The sequence below is a fragment of the Cucurbita moschata genome, unplaced genomic scaffold (assembly GCF_002738365.1).
Source record: "Cucurbita moschata cultivar Rifu unplaced genomic scaffold, Cmos_1.0 Cmo_Scf00004, whole genome shotgun sequence".
In the NCBI taxonomy this organism is placed as follows: Eukaryota; Viridiplantae; Streptophyta; class Magnoliopsida; order Cucurbitales; family Cucurbitaceae; genus Cucurbita; species Cucurbita moschata.
In genome coordinates this window covers 6,486,416-6,503,882 of record NW_019268520.1, presented here as the reverse complement: position 1 = coordinate 6,503,882, position 17,467 = coordinate 6,486,416, and the positions used below count along the sequence as shown (strand labels likewise).

Here is a 17,467-nt window from a genome sequence, read left to right as displayed (position 1 = left end):
TTTTTTTTTTTTTTTTTTTTTTTTTTTTTTTTTTTTTTTTTTTTTTTTTTTTCCCATTCAAGCCTTAAAAATAATCAGGATTGGAGCTGCTTTGATCTGCTGTTTTGGCATTAACCATTAAGTATGAGACTAATTAATGAATTTTCTTCTGAAAATGGAGGAGTTGGACTCTCTTCTTCTATTGACAATTTTATGTTCTGCAGCAAATTTCCACCAGAACAGTGCAATTATTGAAGTGGAAAATGATGATGTGAAGGTTCCTAAATTGTCACATCCCATTGACAGGTATAAAATAATAACCTGATAACCCTTCTCTAAGTTTGTTGAAAAATATAAGGATTTGTTGTACCCAAGAGGGTAATTCATTCTTCGTTATTTTATGTCTAGCTGGCTGCCACTTATGTGCATCCCCTTCACATTCTTGAATCAAACAATTTCCATTCATGTATTTATGCTATTCTATATATTTTTTTCAGTTGCCAGTGACATAAAATTTATATGCTATAGTGCCTCTATTTGAAGACTTAAAATTGACTAAGCATCAGTCTCTGTTTGATTCTAGGGTTTGAGGGGCAAGGAATATTTAAAGAAATTCCGTAAATTTTGGGTTAGCTACCTTACCAACCACACCCAAGTAAATACTCTTGAATGGATTAAACATTTTTGTGCTAAATTTTTTCTTGACATGAAAGAAGATGTGTGAACCTTTTTCTGTCAGGAGCTGCCTCTATTTAGATCCAAAGGCATTTTATCAGCGAATTAACATTTTGCTCCTCAGTATTAGTATTGCATTAGAAGCATGAAGCTATGAGCTAGCATTGTTTTTTTGTAACTCTTAACTTTCTGATAATATTTTTGAAAATGCTGGCTGCTTTGTGCTCCACTACGTTTTCTTTAAGATATGTCTCGTTTTTGGAATACTCTCGTGCTTTGGTCATGTAATACTTTTCGTTTTATGCCAGGCCAATCCCTAATTTATCCAACCCAGTCATACAACAGAAGAAAACGGCAGAAAAAGGCACAAAAAGAAGGTATTTCTCTTATTGCTTATAGCAAGCACATTTTCTATTTAATTTTGACAAAAGAAATAGTTTATAGCATTCCTTGTCACTGATAGTTTTCCCCTATATTGGCAGGGATAATGATCTTCACAGGCTACTTTTCATGCCAAATGGGCTTCCAGATGGGGCTGAGCTGGCATACTTCGTCAAAGGACAGGTAATTGCCATCTTAGCTGATGTATGCACGTAATGGACCAGTTTGTTGATTGATCTGACATTTTTTTCCTTTTCGTTTTCCCTACTTTGCATAGAGAATACTTGTAGGCTACAAGCAAGGAAATGGCATACTCTGTAGTCACTGTAATCGAGAGGTTAGGTGCTGCAACTTTTATTTGTTGAAGTAATCTCACCCTTTGTTCTCTGTTGATCTCTTTTTCGGTCTATATTTATCTATTTCTTAACCATTTCACAAATTTGAAACAGATCAGCCCTTCACAGTTTGAAGCCCATGCAGGGATGGCTGCCAGACGTCAGCCGTGAGTATGGTGTGAAGTGTTATATTATCTTGGAGTGCTGCTAGATTGTCATACTAAAAAATATGCTATGTGATGCAGCTACCGCCACATTTATACTACAAATGGACTTACGCTTCATGATATAGCCATTTCCTTGGCTAGTGGGCAAAAACTTACCACAGGAGATAGTGATGATATGTGCGCTGCATGTGGTAATGGAGGGGATTTGATTTTCTGTGATCGCTGCCCTCGAGCTTTCCATACAGGTGGATTTTTGTCTTTCTTTGTTTGGTATATCCTTAGATGAAGTCTCATCAGGTTGATTATTCTAAAAGTGTTCTATGTTTGTTCAAAGTTGCATCCAAAATTATGTAATATGCCTGCAGTATGGATTTCAGTTTGTCTCCACGGATTGGCTTAGCATTATGATTTTACCCCCACTCTAGCCAGTGGCCATGTTCATTTGACTCTCCCCTTGCTAATTTCTTTAGACTATATCTGCTTATTTTCACAATTGGATGCTAGTTCTGCACTCCTAAAGGATTTTTTTTTCCAGGCTGCCTGCATCTACAGAATGTTCCTGAAGGAGTTTGGTCTTGCCCAAACTGTAGAGATAAAGTGGGTTCCAATTTGAAGGCTCCTTCCGGAGGTTCTTTGAGTTTTTCAAAACCAATTGTATTTAGGTTGACACGAGTTGTTAAAGCACCTGAATATGAAATTGGTGGTTGTGTTGTTTGCAGGTAATTACTTTTTTTTCTCCCATCTCTAGATTCTTTTACGATGACTTCTTTTATGAAATTATTTGTTCGAGTTAGTTTAGGAGAATGCCACTGCCACCTTCAAAATTGAGATCTAGGGTAGGGGAACTTGTAAATCACTGCACCATATTTTACTGGATAAATATTAATAATTTTTAAGAACCTGTTCTAGGAATGGATGAAATATATATGTTCCCATTCTTTTAAATATTTGTTTCGCCTTTTTAAAACTTGTATCATGTATGGCATGTTCAAAGTTGACAGAGAAGATAGTTTGACAACTCCACATTCGTCCTTTTTGTCCCTTTTTCATTTATATTTTGTTTAGCTGAAACTCTGATTCAGTAGTTGCTGGATACAGATTTTTTAAGTCTTTTGTTTGTTTGTTTTTTTTAATGGTTTAATAATTACTACTTGTGCTTCTTGTAGAGTTAGCAAGTGAAATCTGATGTTATTTTTTATGAGAAACCTACCTCTTATTGTGAAATTTGATGAAAGAGTGGTCAAGGGCATGCAGGAAAATAAAACATAAAAAACAACAGAAGAAGCCCCAACACTAATCATGTGAAAGGACCCCAATTAAAAAAGTGCTGATAAAATGTAATTGATACTCTTTCATGATAAAACTGAAGCTTTCTTTACTCTTTTTGTTGTTTCTTATAAAAGAAAAAAAGGTCATATCTCATTATTTCTTAGGTACATGAATTTGTACTATCTTTTAACTCTGATACAACTTCTCACAATCTTGTAGGCGACATGATTTCAGTGCTGCTAAATTTGATGATCGAACTGTACTTCTTTGTGATCAAGTATGAACATTATATCAATTTTTTATTCGATTTTTTTTTTGTTTTTTGTTTTCCTTTTGCTTTGTTTAATTTGCTGTCTATTTTTCTTTTCTTTTTCAGTGTGAAAGAGAATTCCATGTAGGCTGTCTGCGGGATAGTGGGTTATGTGATCTGAAGGTATGTTTAAAAGCAATTTCACTACTTTTAATCTTAAATAATATTATGAAGGTACTTAGAGGACCCCAATCTTCCTGTAGGAACTTCCCAAGGACAAGTGGTTCTGCTGTGACGAGTGCAGTAATATCCATGTGGCTTTTCAGAATACAGTTTTGAACGGGGCACAGATCATTCCAGATTCCTTATCAGATTTAATAATTAGGAAGCATGTTGGAAAAGGATTACCAGTTGATGGAGCTCTTAATGATGTTCGGTGGCAAATTTTAAGTGGAAAAAGTCGCTTCCCAGAAGATCTTCCATTTCTTTCAAGGGCAACTGCTATTTTTCGAGTACGGCTCTCCATATTAATCTGATACCCCAGCAATTCTTCTTCTTAACCTTCCATTCAAAATCTAAATCCATAACTATACAAATTTAGAAATTTTAAATCCATTCCCTTTTGCAATCCATAAATACGTAACATACAACTATGGGCTTCGTAAATTTAAGCTTTTCAAATCTGGGAATCGAACTCCCTTAAATGATCTTTACATTTTTTGAATTAATTCTTTTGATTTTGATTGAAGTTGTTATTTCTGGAGTTCTAATCACCTCTCTCTCTTTTTTTTTTTTTTTCAACAGGAATGTTTTGATCCTATTGTTGCAAAATCAGGTCGTGATCTGATTCCTGTTATGGTTTATGGGTAAGATAAATGTTATATCTTGTGGCTATTCCAATTTCGTTGGCAAGATAAATATTTGGAGTTTTATCTCTTTTTATTCTTTTTAATTCTACGAACTTCTTTAGGCTAGTTTTCAATTTATAAATTATGGTCTGTTCTCTGGCACAGCAGTGTTGTTTGTTTCCTTAAAATGATGGGGTAAAGGCTCTAGTGTCCTGATGAATTCATTCCCTATTGCTCATTAACTGTATTGATGCTTGTCTATTTGTGTTTTTATACGATTAGATGTTTGATATATAACGACTCACTGCAGGAGAAATATATCTGGGCAAGAGTTTGGAGGAATGTATTGCGTTGTTTTAATTGTGAGGTATGACATTCTAGCTATAGTGCACTACATGTTTTTTTTTCCTACGCTTATTCCCTCACGCTCTTGTGATCCTTTGCTTCTCAGATCGATAGTTGTATCGGCTGGTCTTCTTAGGATATTTGGTCGTGAAGTTGCTGAGCTTCCTATCGTTGCGACAAGTAGAGAACATCAGGGCAGGGTACGTGCTTAAGGTTCTTATTGATAAGGTTGTAGTTGATTGTTAGATTGTAGGTTTTCATCTCTACTCTATTTTGCTCTGGTTGAATCTTTTTTTGTTTTTGGGGGTGCGCAGGGTTATTTCCAAGTATTGTTTTCCTGTATAGAGCGGCTACTTTCTTCCCTGAACGTGCAAAACCTTGTACTCCCTGCAGCCGAGGATGCTGAATCAATTTGGACAAAGAAATTGGGCTTCAGAAAGATGAGTGAAGAACAAGTAAGCAATATCCCATGATGCTATAGTTGGCTTTTGTGAGCGTACAAAATAATTGACAACTCAATCCATTCCACCTAAACTATGGCCGGTTATCAGTTTGTTTCTGTTACTTTTGGCTCACTCCTAACAACTGAGTTTCGCATTAATTTCTTATTGACTCAACTCACAACTGTGATTTGATCCAAATTGAAAATTTTGAATTGATCCAAAATATTTGTTTTCTTAGTCCAACATGGCTTCCTGGACAAAACTTACTGGATGATTTGCTATATAACCCATTTCCGAGTCATTTCTTGTCCCAGTTACCTGCAAATTATTATCCTCTGTTGAAACGTTTCTCTTGTTGTCTGTGATTGGGCAGTTGATGAAGTATATGAGGGAGGTCCAGCTGACGATCTTCAACGGAACATCGATGCTAGAGAAGGTGGTCCAGCAGTCGACGTTGACATGATGATTGGTGCGACGTCTCTATCGAAATAATTCCAAGTTAGGATCCCGTTTGAAGGAAGGAAAGGTTTTAGCTGAAAGTTGGAATTTTATATATTATATTTTTTTATTTCATTCTTTTTTCCCCTTTAAATCCTACATAACGTAGTTGTGATGTATAATTGCTGCGAGTTTTGGTTTGGACTGGCAGCCAAAGGCAACAATCATCTTCTGGGAAGGTTGTTCTGTTTGTACAAACTAGAAATTAGATAATTAACTAATTGGAAAGGAAGGGGGTACCAGTGAAGAAAGGGAAAAAAAAAAAGAAGAAAAAGAAAAAGAATTTGCATGCTGACATTTTATTATGCATGCTGGAGACTCTCTCTCTCTCTCTCTCTCTCTCTCTCTCTCTCTCCCTGTTTTTGTTTTTTGGTTTTGTTTTTGTATTTTATGGTTAACTAAAATCATATTTTATGTAGTTCGGCTTCCGAAGTGTAAAAAAAATACTAACACAAAGAAAGGGGGAAATACAAGATTGGCTTGCTGTTGCAGAGACATAGGCCCACCAACTTGGAAGTGGATGTTGTATTTGCATTTGCCTGTTGCTCTATCAAGTTCTTCCAGCAGTCTCATCTCTGTTTCTGTATGCATCTAATCTCCCTTCCTCTCTCAAACCCTTTTTAGGACTATTACAAGTTTTGATCAACCCTGTCTGTATAACACCCTCAGAAATTTTGATCAAATTCTCCTTTTTTTTCTTCCTGAATAATTGTGGGTTTTCTTTGTAAAATACCCTTTGGTCTCGCTCGAGTTTTAGTTTGATGTTTATGGCTTCTAAATGGTCTTTTGGACGGTTAGTTAGATAATAATGTGGAGGCTTGATGAGTTGGTAAAGATATTAATTCTGTTTTTGAGGTCACTTATTCTCTTTCATCGTCTCTTCTTCCCTTCTCGCTAGAAATGCTATGAAGATTAGAGGGTTTTTGAGATAGGAGAGAAGTGGCGGCGGCTGGCAAGGTGGAGGGCCGTGAACGGCAACAGCGAGAGTCGTAATAAGAAGAGGGGAAGAGGATAAACCACATTGCTAATAAAATCATTATTAAACTAAATTACTTTTCTTCCATAATTAAACATTTTGAAAGTAAACTCTCTACAAAGTTTTCTCATGTATTACAAAAATCTAAGCCAACGATGGGAATGGATTGAAAGACCAAAGACAAAAGGTAAGTGGGTTCTTAAAGCCTGCAAACTGTTTGTCTGTTTATTCATAGCATTTTCTCCATGTTGGCATGTTATAGAGATTATGGAATTAGAACCTTTCAATTTCACTTGTCCCATTGACACCCCCACTTATGGCTTAAATTATTGATGCAAAAAATGATATCAAAATGTTTATTTTGTGGATATATCTATCAAATATTGATATTAATGTAATATTGTTTCATCATTTATATCGATGTCAAACCTTTTGATGATTAATGAATATGTGAAAATATCACTCATTGTCCTAACTTTCAACTCGATTCGATTAGTAAGGTTTAATTTTTTAACTTGTAAATATAAGTTAGGTTTAATTTTTTAACTTGTAAATATAAGTTAGCCTTGGTTTCAGTTCTCAATTCACAAAAAAGCCCTTATTTTCATCATGCACGTACCCCACCTTGATATTATGGTTTTATTCATTTTCCCATAATATCATTGGCCTCTCTGTTAAGGTATTAGATATTAAAAATAAGATAAGTAAATGGAGAATAGAAAAAAAAAGGAAGGGAACAAAGGATTCTAGAAGGGATAATCCAATCCCCCACGTGATCCTCACATGCTCAAGCACACGTCCCTTTGCCATGGGGATGGTTGTCGATTGCATGGTCATGTTTGTCCAAGACATGTTTATAGTTGCATGTTAAATATCTCGATCATGCTTGTCTAGGAAGTGTTGTTTATGGCCGCATGCCGGTTTCCTTTAGCCATGATGTTTTTTTTCTTTGCTTACGGCCTTATAATATTACTTTTTTCAATTCTTTCAAATTCCGCTCGAAGGCTTGGGCATAGGTGGACGTAGTGAATTTGAATTTTTCACAACTGAGTTTGTTCGTTAATCACGCTTACTGATTCCTGAGAATCTGAGTCTGACACTGATCATTGACCCAAGCCAAACCCCAACAAAACCCCTTTCCTAGAGTCCTTTTCAACTTTATATAACGCTCGATTCGCCATCGCCTCCTCCTTCACCCTCTCTCTGTCTCTGTCTCTGTTTCAGTCTAGAATAGAACAATGTATCTCTCCGTTCCTCACTACCCCTCTCTCAAATTCCCCGTCCTTCAGTCCCCAAAGGTTAAATCCCTTTCTATGTTCTTGTTTCTAGGTCGGATTTTAGCTACAAACAACTGCAATATTCATACCCCTTTTTCCATTTCCGCTTTATTTTTGTAACTTTTCTTTTCGGTTTTTCATTGATGTTCTTCTCGTTTCCTGTTTGTCTTAGAGGAATTTTCGAGTGTTTTCTGTGTCTACGAGTGAGACCGCCAATTATTTGCCGGAGGCTCCGATTTTGATTCCTGATGGACCATGGAAGCAGGTCAGGCACTGTGAATTTACTGTCTGTGTGCTTGAAGATGTCGATTGTTTTGATTTAGTTTGAGTTTCTAGGGTTTGCTGATTACTTTATTGCCTTTCTTCTTCTTGTGTTCATCTCCAAGTTCTTTTCCTCCCCCAAATTTTTTTGTTTTTGTCTTCTAATCTCCTCTTCACAAGTTCTTCGAAAATGCCAAATTTTAGAATCTAAAGAACATTTAGTTTTGAAAAGGCAACTTGTTTTTCAGATTGGTGGAGGAGTTACTGCTGCGAAGGGGTTCAAAGCTGCGGGGCTCTATGGCGGGTTACGTGCATTGGGAGAGAAACCCGACCTTGCACTCGTTACTTGCGATGTTGATGCCATTTCTGCCGGTAAGAGCTCACTGTTGAGTTCATCTGCGTTCTATTTTAATCAATTTCTGGTTATTATACAAACTAGACAATGATCATCACAGGAAAAATTTTGGTGAACTGATTAATTCTGAATTTTTTTTCCATGCTGGTTGGTTTGGAATGCGAGTTGAGCGTGTGACTTGATCATCCATAGCTAAGCTTGAGAAACATTCTACACACTGACTGTGAGTTTGCTCATTTTCACTTGCAGGAGCATTTACAAAGAATGTAGTTGCTGCAGCACCAGTGTTATACTGTAAAAAAGCTTTGAACGATTTGGAAACGGTAGGTTTTCTCGCATATCGGCTTCAAATTATGTTTAACAAGTTCACTGATTTGCCTTCTTTTATATGGCCATACCAGGTTTTGGCTCACTCTGTTCAACAAACCATGCTTTTATATTCTCTTACTAAAATTGTAACTTCATGTGCTTGTTTATTTACTAATGACAATTTGATCGATTCTACGATTTGTTAGGCACGTGCAGTGTTAATAAATGCTGGTCAAGCCAATGCCGCTACGGTAAGCAGTCTTTTTGATGACTTCTATTGAGATAGTTATCTCGGAATACAGTTTGGACTTGGAAAGTAAGAAATCTATGGCTATGTTGGATGAAGATTCTTTTTGTTGCTGCAGGGGGATGCTGGTTATGAAGATGTGATAGAATGTGTCAACAATCTTTCTAAGGCATGTTCACAACAAATTTGTTCATTCTTTTTTCAGAACAACTCTTAAGTTTTAAGTAAATTTAATTGCAGATCCTCCAAATAAGGCCAGAGGAAGTTCTAGTTGAATCTACAGGGGTGATTGGTCATAGAATCAAAAAGGTATGGAAATGTATTGTCTTGTATTTTAGCTGACAATATACCAACTGGACGTATTGTCTTGAATTCTTGCAGGATGCACTTTTGAATTCTCTTCCAAAACTAGTCAGATCCCTTTCATCTTCAGTTGAAGGGTAATCTTCAATCTTCTAGTTAGTTTTGTTCATACTTTCTGCAGTTACGAGTGCGGGTTTTACTTCATCGAGCCTTTTCCTTCATTATTAATTTTCTTCTACAAATGTTTTCTTCCCTCCTTCCCTTTATTTCAATTCAAGTACTGATTAAACTTTCTGGTTGTAATAACTTTATCAGCCTGTTTACAGTGCAGCTTCTGCAGCCGTGGCGATAACGACAACTGATCTTGTTAGTAAAAGCGTGGCAATCGAGTCCCAAGTGCGTACATACCATTTTATATTTGGCTGTGATGTATACAATGGTCTCAGTCTAATGTCGATATTGGGACGTTGTATTCAATTAAAACCATTGCAGGCAGGATTAACAGTTGATTTAATGCCTAGGTTGGGGGCTCAACCATAAGAATTGGAGGAATGGCGAAAGGTTCAGGAATGATTCACCCGAATATGGCTACTATGCTCGGTGTATGCATCTTCAAATTTTGCGGGTTGACTCGAACAAGTTAAGTGCCTATGGTTATTTTGATTGATGTTGATTTGTTACAATGTGGTAGGTTGTAACAACGGATGCGGTGGTTGCTAGTGACGTTTGGAGAAAGATGGTGCAAATTTCTGTTGATCGAAGCTTCAATCAAATTACGGTATGATTGTTCAGTATGTGTTAATAATTTAACACTATCTGATTTAATTTATCACCTGATAAAATGTTGTGCAAAAATGGCACAAATATAAGAACGCCTGTATCATAGACCTAATTTATATTAGGTTTGTGCGAGGGTACGAGTAAGGGTATAGATACAAAAATGGTATATAATCGATATCCGAGATGCAGTTAATTACAATTTTCCTTTATTATAAGTGGGTTTGACAATGCAGGTGGATGGGGATACAAGTACTAACGACACAGTCATTGCTTTGTCGAGTGGTTTGTCGGGGTCTTGTTCTAATATAATTTCGTCACTGAAAAGTCGAGAAGCAGGACAGCTTCAAGAATGCCTTGATGTGGTATGTATCTCATTATTATCCAAATTTTGGTATGTCCTTTTGAGAATCAGGACAGCTTCAAAAGATTTTTTTTTTTCTCGTTTCTATTTGAAGGTGATGCAAGGCCTTGCCAAGTCAATAGCCTGGGATGGTGAAGGAGCAACCTGTCTGATTGAGGTCTGCATTTCTATAAACAAATCCTTGGATAGTTATGCCTTTTGACATCAAGGAACTTGAAATCTCCCATCTGCGAATGCCACAGGTTGCAGTGAATGGTGCAAGTTCAGAAGCCGAAGCAGCGAAAATTGCCCGTTCGGTGGCAGGCTCGTCGCTTGTAAAGGCACGATTTTCATTCTTAAACCATCTTTCACTGGTGCACCTCATGCAAGCATGTTTCATTATTATGTTCTCATGTTGCAGTCAGCTATATATGGCCGAGATCCAAACTGGGGACGCATAGCAGCAGCTGCCGGGTACGCAGGGGTAGCGTTCGAGCAGAAGAAACTCAAAGTGTCTCTAGGAAACATTCTCCTCATGGACGGAGGAGAACCACAATCTTTTGACAGGTTTAAGGACAATCTTCACACATTTTAAAGACGGGTTTAAACATCTTTGTAATTTTATTAATCACTTGCGACTGTTTTCAGGGCTGCAGCTAGTAACTATCTCAGAAGCGCTGGAGAAACCCATGGTACTGTCAAAATTTCCATTTCTATAGGTGAGTTCTTCAAATAATACATTACATTTTCACTTCACTAAGAAAAGATATTCATGTAATTCTGAACAATGATATTCCAATGACATCCCCAAAAAGGATTTTCTAATACCAGCCTAATAGCTAAGCTAGTTATTGTTGCCTTGATCGACAGGCGATGGGCACGGAGAAGGACGGGCATGGGGTTGCGACTTGAGTTACGACTATGTCAAGATAAATGCAGAGTATACTACATAGATAGATTGTTGGCAATGCAGCTAGCTACAACAGAATAAACACCATCACTTCGGTCCTCTGTTGAAATTATTTAATAGAACTAAAGCTAGGTTATAATTGAGTTATTCCAATTTCAAGGATTTTTACTATTTTCAATGTATCTGTTGTTTTTGTTTTGTTTTGTTTTTTTGTTTTTTTTTTTGGTATTTTTAGTAAAAATGCAGCTTAACATCAACTTCTACATTCAATTAGTCATTTACGAAGTTCTAAAACAAAATTTTCAAACAAACCTCTCACTATAAGCAGTCAACCATATTCATAACTACATCCAAGTAGTCACCCATATCCAAAAACAGTGTTCAATAAAAAAAAAAGCGAATTTCAAAATCATCATATAACAAAATGGTCTATAAATCCTCGAACAAACAACAAACGAGTTAACGTCGTACAATCCTTTGGTCCAAGATTCTCGGTTATCCACAATCACAAAAGAAGCAAAAACATCTTATTTATTTACAGAAACTGTGAGAGAAGATGAAACTTGGACAAGTAACGCTACGCTCACAAGGCTTCAGTAACAGAGTAGTGCACCTTGGTGAGCGATGTCTTCAGGAAGATGCTTCCACAGTGAGAGTCTGAGCTACCATCGTCGAAATTCTCATACTCATTGAGAGTACTAACCAGACTTTCGTGAGGGTTAAATGATTTTTGATACCGATCAGAACTAGCGGCTTTACGAGCCTGCCTTTTGTCCCTACCACCACCACCACCACTTCCACGTGAAGAGTTGCTGCCCTTCTGTCCTTTCTTTCCATTCTTCCTGTTCTTAGATTTCTGCTGTTTCTTGTTGTTTTTGACACTATGGCACAACGATGTCTGAGGAGGATCGTACACGTCGGGAGCCCATGTCACAGTCATCTTAGGTGACTCCCCATAGTGTTGTACTCGGCTACCTTTCATAGCAGATACGAGCCTCACAGGAGCCTGGACATTAGAAGTTATGTCAGCAAACAGTAGGGATAAGATGAAACGCAAATGTGCAATAGCGTCACTAACATTCACTTTTCACTAATTCATTATTTGTAATTGTATAAAACCACAAGCAAGTTCAGATAATGTGCTGTTTTAACTAACAAACTCAAATCTGCACAGAGGGTGAGTAAACAAAAAATGTAGATAATGCTGCTCACGACAAACAACGTTGACAGAAAACTCTTAATGAAATTAAAATGAGAAAACAGCAGAACAAATTAAGAACACTCTTCCGTGTTACACACAAAGCCATGCAACATAGCAAGCAAAGTATACTTACAGCCGCCACAGCGGGATTGGGCTCCACAAGAACACAAAAACATGACATACTTAAAAAGAAAATACTCGCAAAAAGGAAACAAATAGACAAGCAGTATCTATATTAACAAAATTGAATTGTAACATAATCTCTAGGATCATGTCAGCCAAACTCGTAAAGCCGTTCCTTAGAAGTTTCAATGCCCACACCATATTTGCCTTCGTGACAAAAAAATAATTAGAACATTAGTAGCTTTTAACTAAAACAAGAAATCATAAACACAAGACAGAACTGCAACATTCTCCCTTTTTAGTTTTGAAGAGAAGATTACTTACAGGTAAAGATATGGATCTTGCAAAGGCTTGATGCATAGACTCATTACAGGACACATCACCCGTCGCTACTTGTGGTTTCTTCTCATTGTCTGAAGATTCCTTAGGAGGGGATGTTACAGCAGGGATGGGGAAGGACTTGGATTTGCTTAAACACTTATTAGCTGAGTTGTTCTCGGGAAGTTCAAGCCCTTTTTGTTTGTATCTATCATTTGAATCATAGCAGCAATTCACACTGAGTTTACATTCTGAACTTTGAGTATCTTCAATGCTCAAGGACTTTTTAAAAAATCCATCAAGATCACTAAACAATGCAGCATCAATTTCTTTCAAAGACGATTGCAGATCATCCAACCCGTCTACGTCTAGGAGAGCCAACTTCTGGTGAACGGAAGGAATATCCATTCAGGCTTATATAAGACACAAGAAACCTGCACATATATCCAAGATATAGTAAAACAATCCCGAAAAGAAACTCAATCCAGGCGCTCAGAAAGAAACATGAAGCTATTATGCCTGTAAAATTCTTAGTAAGAATATAAAAAGATTATAGCACAATACCTCGCACAATAGTAGGATTGCAAAACCCCTCTCAACGAGTAGCCAATTGCCAGTGACTCGCTTCTCAGAGGCTTCGACCGCTAAAAGACCTCAAGATCAAAACAAATAAATCCTTACCTTACAACTCTAATTTCTCTAGGAATTCCAAATCTCGAACGAACCAAGAGCAAGGAGGAGAAGAGAAGGCTGAAGAATACGAATAGAGCACGAAAAGCGCTAAAAGAACCCCATGTTAACTAAGATTACCACGCCGATCACCCTTTTCAAGCCGCTTAAGACGATGCGACGATGAACCACCATGAAAAGAAGTCAAAGAAGGAAGCAGAGGGTGCAGGAAGAGATCAATTGGTACCGAAGGCATACTGAAATGCTCTTCGAAACCCTAATTTTCCGTAGGGTCTAACAAAACCTCAGATTTGCGAGCCAAGAGCTCGAAGAAAACTTTTCAAAAAAATGGAAAATGTGCGAATCGAAAGTACGAATAGAACACAAAGGTTCAGAACATGAGAACCTGAAATCGGTCAGTAAAAGGAAGAACTGGAAATCATCTGATCCGTAACATGCTGCAAAAGATCAGCGGCGTTGCAGCGGCAGCGGAAGCGGATCGGATAATTTTGGGAGGATGAGGTCGAAAATAGTGGCGGAATTGGGATCTTACGGAACTAATCCTTTGGGTCAAGATAAATGAATCGGTCTCATAGATATAGCTGTGAGGCCGAATCAAAGCTCTACACGTTTTCTTCCTTTGACAATTCGCTGATTTATTTGTTTTCAGATATTTCCAATGCTTTCCTATTGGGCTGGGCCTCCTTCTCTTAAAGCCCATTTCCTGTTGGACAGCGTCTCCATATCTGAAAGCCCATTTCATATTGGACTGGGCCCGCTTACCTCGAAGCCCATTTCATATTAGACTGGGTCCCTTTTGTGAAAGCCCATTTCCTATTGGACTGAGCCTCCTTATCTGAAAGCCCATTTCCTATTGGACTGCGTCACCATATCTGAAAGCCAATTTCATATTCGACTGGGCCCGCTTATCTGAAGGCCCATTTCCTATTGGACAGGCCTCCTTATCTGAAATCCCATTTCCTATTGGACTGGGCCTCCATATATGGAAGCCCATTTCATATTGGACTGGCCCTTCTTATCTGAAATTCCATTTCCTATTGGACTGGGCCTCCTTATCTGAAATTCCATTTCCTATTCGATTGGGCCTCCTTATCCGAAATCCCATTTCCTATTGGATTGGGCCTCCTTATCTGAAATCCCATTTCCTATTGGACTGGGCCTCCTTATATAGAAGCCCATTTCATATTGGACTGGGCCTTCTTATCTGAAATTCCATTTCCTATTGGATTGGGCCTCCTTATCTGAAATCCCATTTCCTATTGGATTGGGCCTCCTTATCTGAAATCCCATTTCCTATTGGATTGGGCCTCCTTATCTGAAATCCCATTTCCTATTGGACTGGGCCTCCTTATCTGAAATCTCATTTTCTAGTGGACTGGGCCTCCTTATATGGAAGCCCATTTCATATTGGATTGGGCCTTCTTGTCTGAAGTCCCATTTCCTATTGGACTGGGCCTCCTTATATGGCAGCACATTTCCTATTGGACTGGGCCTCCTTATATGGAAGTCCATTTCCTATTAGACTGGGCCTCCTTATACGGAAGCCCATTTTCCTTTTTGGACTGGGCCTCCTTATCTGAAATTCCATTTCCTATTGGATTGGGCCTCCTTATCTGAAATCCCACTTTCTATTGGACTGGGCCTCCTTATATGGAAGCCCATTTCCTATTGGACTGGGCCTCCTATCTGAAATTCCAATTCCTATTGGATTGGGCCTCCTTATCTGAAATCCCATTTCTTATCGGACTGGGCCTCCTTATAAGAACGCCCATTTCCTATTCAACTGGGCCTCCTTCTCTTAAAGCCCATTTCCTATTGGACTGGGCCTGTTTAGTTAATAGCCTATATCAAACAAATATCTAAACTTCTTTTTTTTAAAAAAAATTAATTCTCTAAATTTATCAATTTAAATTTATTTTTTATTTAATAGATATGTGACCTATTTGACATTTTACAAAATTAATCATTAAATTATTAGACACAAAATATAAAATTTAATAATCTATAACACACCATTCAATTATTAAACACAAAATATAAAATTTAATAATCTATGGCACACCATTTAAGTTTTTCGTACCCAAAATTCTAAAATTTTGAAAGCTTTCCCTGCAGAGGAATCTCACCCGAATAACCAATAGTTTAGAATATTATAATATTAAGTTAAAACATTATTAAGTACTACAAGTTTAATTAAGTGTAATTAATTTATTGATTTATAGTTGGAACCCCAGGGGAATAGATTATGAGATCCCTCCTCGGTTGGAGAGGGTAAAAACCTATCTCTCTCATCTCTCCCAAAGCGTTAAAATTATGAGGAGGCAGCAGGATGCTGCTAGAAGTGGATTTGGAAGTGGGTTGGGATGATGTCGGCTAGAAGTGGATTTGGAATGGATTTGGAAGTGGGTTTGGGTAGTTACAATTAAAAGTGGGTTTGGGCTGTTACAAATAATATCAAGGGCCGGACTTGTGGGACGTGGGTTCCCAAAAGAGTGGATCCTGAAATTCCACAGGAATACCAATAAAGTGGATCATGAAAGGATCCACAGAGGGAATGAATGTAGAAGCTTCTCCCAAATTGAGGCGTTTGAAAACCTGCAATCCATCTCAATAGAAGAATATATGTCAATCCTATGTAGAATGCAAAATTTTATTACTAAAAAAAATAATTATTGATAAAATGAAAATTAAAATCGTTCGCAAAAGTTCAAAACTCTACTAAACTTGCCTTCGATAATGCAAGCAGAGCATATGGCGGTGGTAGGAAATTTCGTCGATTCCTATCGGGGCATTTAATTTCTCCTCACCTGAGAATCCTGCCACGATCACAATCAATAACGCCCCAGCCTGTATGACGTCGGTTTCCATACGTACAGGTTATTGGCGCAATTCGATCAGCCAACCTCTTTCTGATTATCAAAAATTCAGATTTGCTCGAAGATCATATCGTAGCATTGAACTATTAAATAATCGATTGAAGTGTTAAGTGAATCGAGAACAGAACTATCGATGGCACGGAAATATCGGATCTGTAGAAACCCTAATTCTTTCCGTTCGACAAACATTTGAGCCGGGACGAAAAATTCATTAGCATCTGCTGAACAAAAGTGAAGAGAATCGACCGAAGGAACTTGTTATTCATTAACACTATTAGTTCGATACACCTATTACCAGAGAAACCAGAATCTACACAACATGTTACCGTAACTGCAAACGTAAACCTAATCCCAAAATTTACCGATTCGGATTCTAAGAGCTCGTAAATTTGGTTACGGCCTTAGTTCCCTCAGATACGGCATGCTTCGCTAACTCGCCAGGCAACACCAATCGAACGGCGGTCTGGATCTCGCGTGAGGTGATCGTAGGCTTCTTGTTATATCTCGCTAACTTGGAAGCCTCTTGAGCAAGTTTTTCAAAGATATCGTTGATGAAACTGTTCATAATGCCCATGGCCTTGCTGGAGATCCCAATGTCAGGATGAACCTGTTTCAAGACCTTGAAGATATAGATCTTGTAAGTTTCGGTGCTCTTTTTGACCTTCTTCTTCTTCTTGTCGCCGCCGTCTTTAGCGATCTTCTTCTCGGCCTTAAGCTTCTTCTCCGACGAAGCTGGGGTCTTCTCGGCTGGCTTTTTCTCTGCGGGCTTCTTTTCTGCTTTGGTTGGCGCCATTGTTTAAGTAAATAAGATTTTCAGGATTTGAGGTGAAGTCGGCCTCGCGGGTTGAACGATTAGTAGATTTGGGGCGGAGGAGCGTTTATAAAGAAGAATGAGGCGTTTTTTATTCGTTAATTGGACTTTCACGCGGATCGTTGACGTGTCATCGAACCTCACCATTGGATTTTAATGGTTTGCGGTCGAGATTATGTACCGACTTTACGACTCGTTCGGACGGACACGTCATACCTTGCCTACGGAAATAGTTCCATTCCTTTTAAACAACGGTTTGGAAAATATTATTTTTTACATTTAAACTTTAAAAATGGTTCTTAAATAAAACTTTTGTAAAATTTTAAAATAATAAAAAAAAAATGATATAGCAAATGTGAAGGAAGAATCCATAAATCGAGATTTATGTCTTTCGTTTCAATTGAAATATATGAATTCATGGGATTACGTGTCTATATAGATCCGGTTCATGGATTAACGAAAATGTGCAAAAGCTCTATTTGCCTTGAGACTCTTCCTTT

The 17,467-nt window shown here is 37.8% G+C and overlaps 4 protein-coding genes across 9 annotated transcripts in view; 2 read left to right on the top strand and 2 right to left on the bottom strand.

Annotated features, from left to right (window-relative positions):
• Window positions 1-6,049, top strand: part of LOC111441847 — an 8,646-nt gene extending 2,597 nt beyond the window's left edge. For 2 of the 5 annotated variants that reach the window (XM_023079003.1, XM_023079002.1), the window contains 15 exons: window positions 204-285; window positions 963-1,031; window positions 1,137-1,218; window positions 1,313-1,401; window positions 1,490-1,537; window positions 1,616-1,782; window positions 2,073-2,256; window positions 3,026-3,083; window positions 3,183-3,239; window positions 3,320-3,568; window positions 3,861-3,922; window positions 4,215-4,271; window positions 4,356-4,449; window positions 4,564-4,704; window positions 5,066-6,049. In XM_023079003.1, coding sequence (XP_022934771.1) covers window positions 204-285; window positions 963-1,031; window positions 1,137-1,218; window positions 1,313-1,401; window positions 1,490-1,537; window positions 1,616-1,782; window positions 2,073-2,256; window positions 3,026-3,083; window positions 3,183-3,239; window positions 3,320-3,568; window positions 3,861-3,922; window positions 4,215-4,271; window positions 4,356-4,449; window positions 4,564-4,704; window positions 5,066-5,155 — 1,529 coding nt within the window. In that variant the 3' untranslated portion in view covers window positions 5,156-6,049. Of the gene's footprint in view, window positions 1-203; window positions 286-962; window positions 1,032-1,136; window positions 1,219-1,312; window positions 1,402-1,484; window positions 1,538-1,615; window positions 1,783-2,072; window positions 2,257-3,025; window positions 3,084-3,182; window positions 3,240-3,319; window positions 3,569-3,860; window positions 3,923-4,214; window positions 4,272-4,355; window positions 4,478-4,563; window positions 4,705-5,065 lie in introns of those variants that run through there. The other 3 variants (XR_002710236.1, XM_023079004.1, XM_023079005.1) reach the window with 3 other exon arrangements.
• A 1,266-nt stretch (window positions 6,050-7,315) lies between these two features.
• Window positions 7,316-11,126, top strand: LOC111441793 (arginine biosynthesis bifunctional protein ArgJ, chloroplastic). The gene is made up of 17 exons (XM_023078903.1): window positions 7,316-7,464; window positions 7,616-7,708; window positions 7,953-8,076; window positions 8,309-8,382; window positions 8,575-8,619; window positions 8,734-8,784; window positions 8,856-8,924; window positions 8,997-9,055; window positions 9,245-9,314; window positions 9,440-9,520; window positions 9,610-9,696; window positions 9,932-10,060; window positions 10,154-10,216; window positions 10,302-10,379; window positions 10,460-10,605; window positions 10,687-10,757; window positions 10,909-11,126. Exons 1-17 carry the CDS (start codon window positions 7,405-7,407, stop codon window positions 10,989-10,991), a joined length of 1,383 nt encoding a protein of 460 aa, XP_022934671.1. The 5' UTR covers window positions 7,316-7,404; the 3' UTR covers window positions 10,992-11,126.
• A 202-nt stretch (window positions 11,127-11,328) lies between these two features.
• Window positions 11,329-13,841, bottom strand: LOC111441794. Of its 2 annotated transcripts, none has more exons than XM_023078904.1 (3): window positions 13,153-13,841; window positions 12,597-13,035; window positions 11,329-11,954 (listed from the first exon to the last, which is right to left on the bottom strand). In XM_023078904.1, exons 2-3 carry the CDS (start codon window positions 12,996-12,998, stop codon window positions 11,532-11,534), a joined length of 825 nt encoding a protein of 274 aa, XP_022934672.1. In that variant the 5' UTR covers window positions 12,999-13,035; window positions 13,153-13,841; the 3' UTR covers window positions 11,329-11,531. The 2 variants fall into 2 exon arrangements, with proteins under 2 accessions (XP_022934672.1, XP_022934673.1); XM_023078905.1 differs by having other exon boundaries at window positions 12,597-13,024; window positions 13,155-13,841.
• A 2,547-nt stretch (window positions 13,842-16,388) lies between these two features.
• Window positions 16,389-17,004, bottom strand: LOC111442021 (probable histone H2B.3). Its single transcript, XM_023079264.1, has one exon. It carries the CDS (start codon window positions 16,947-16,949, stop codon window positions 16,530-16,532), a length of 420 nt encoding a protein of 139 aa, XP_022935032.1. The 5' UTR covers window positions 16,950-17,004; the 3' UTR covers window positions 16,389-16,529.
• Window positions 17,005-17,467: the final 463 nt, after the last annotated feature.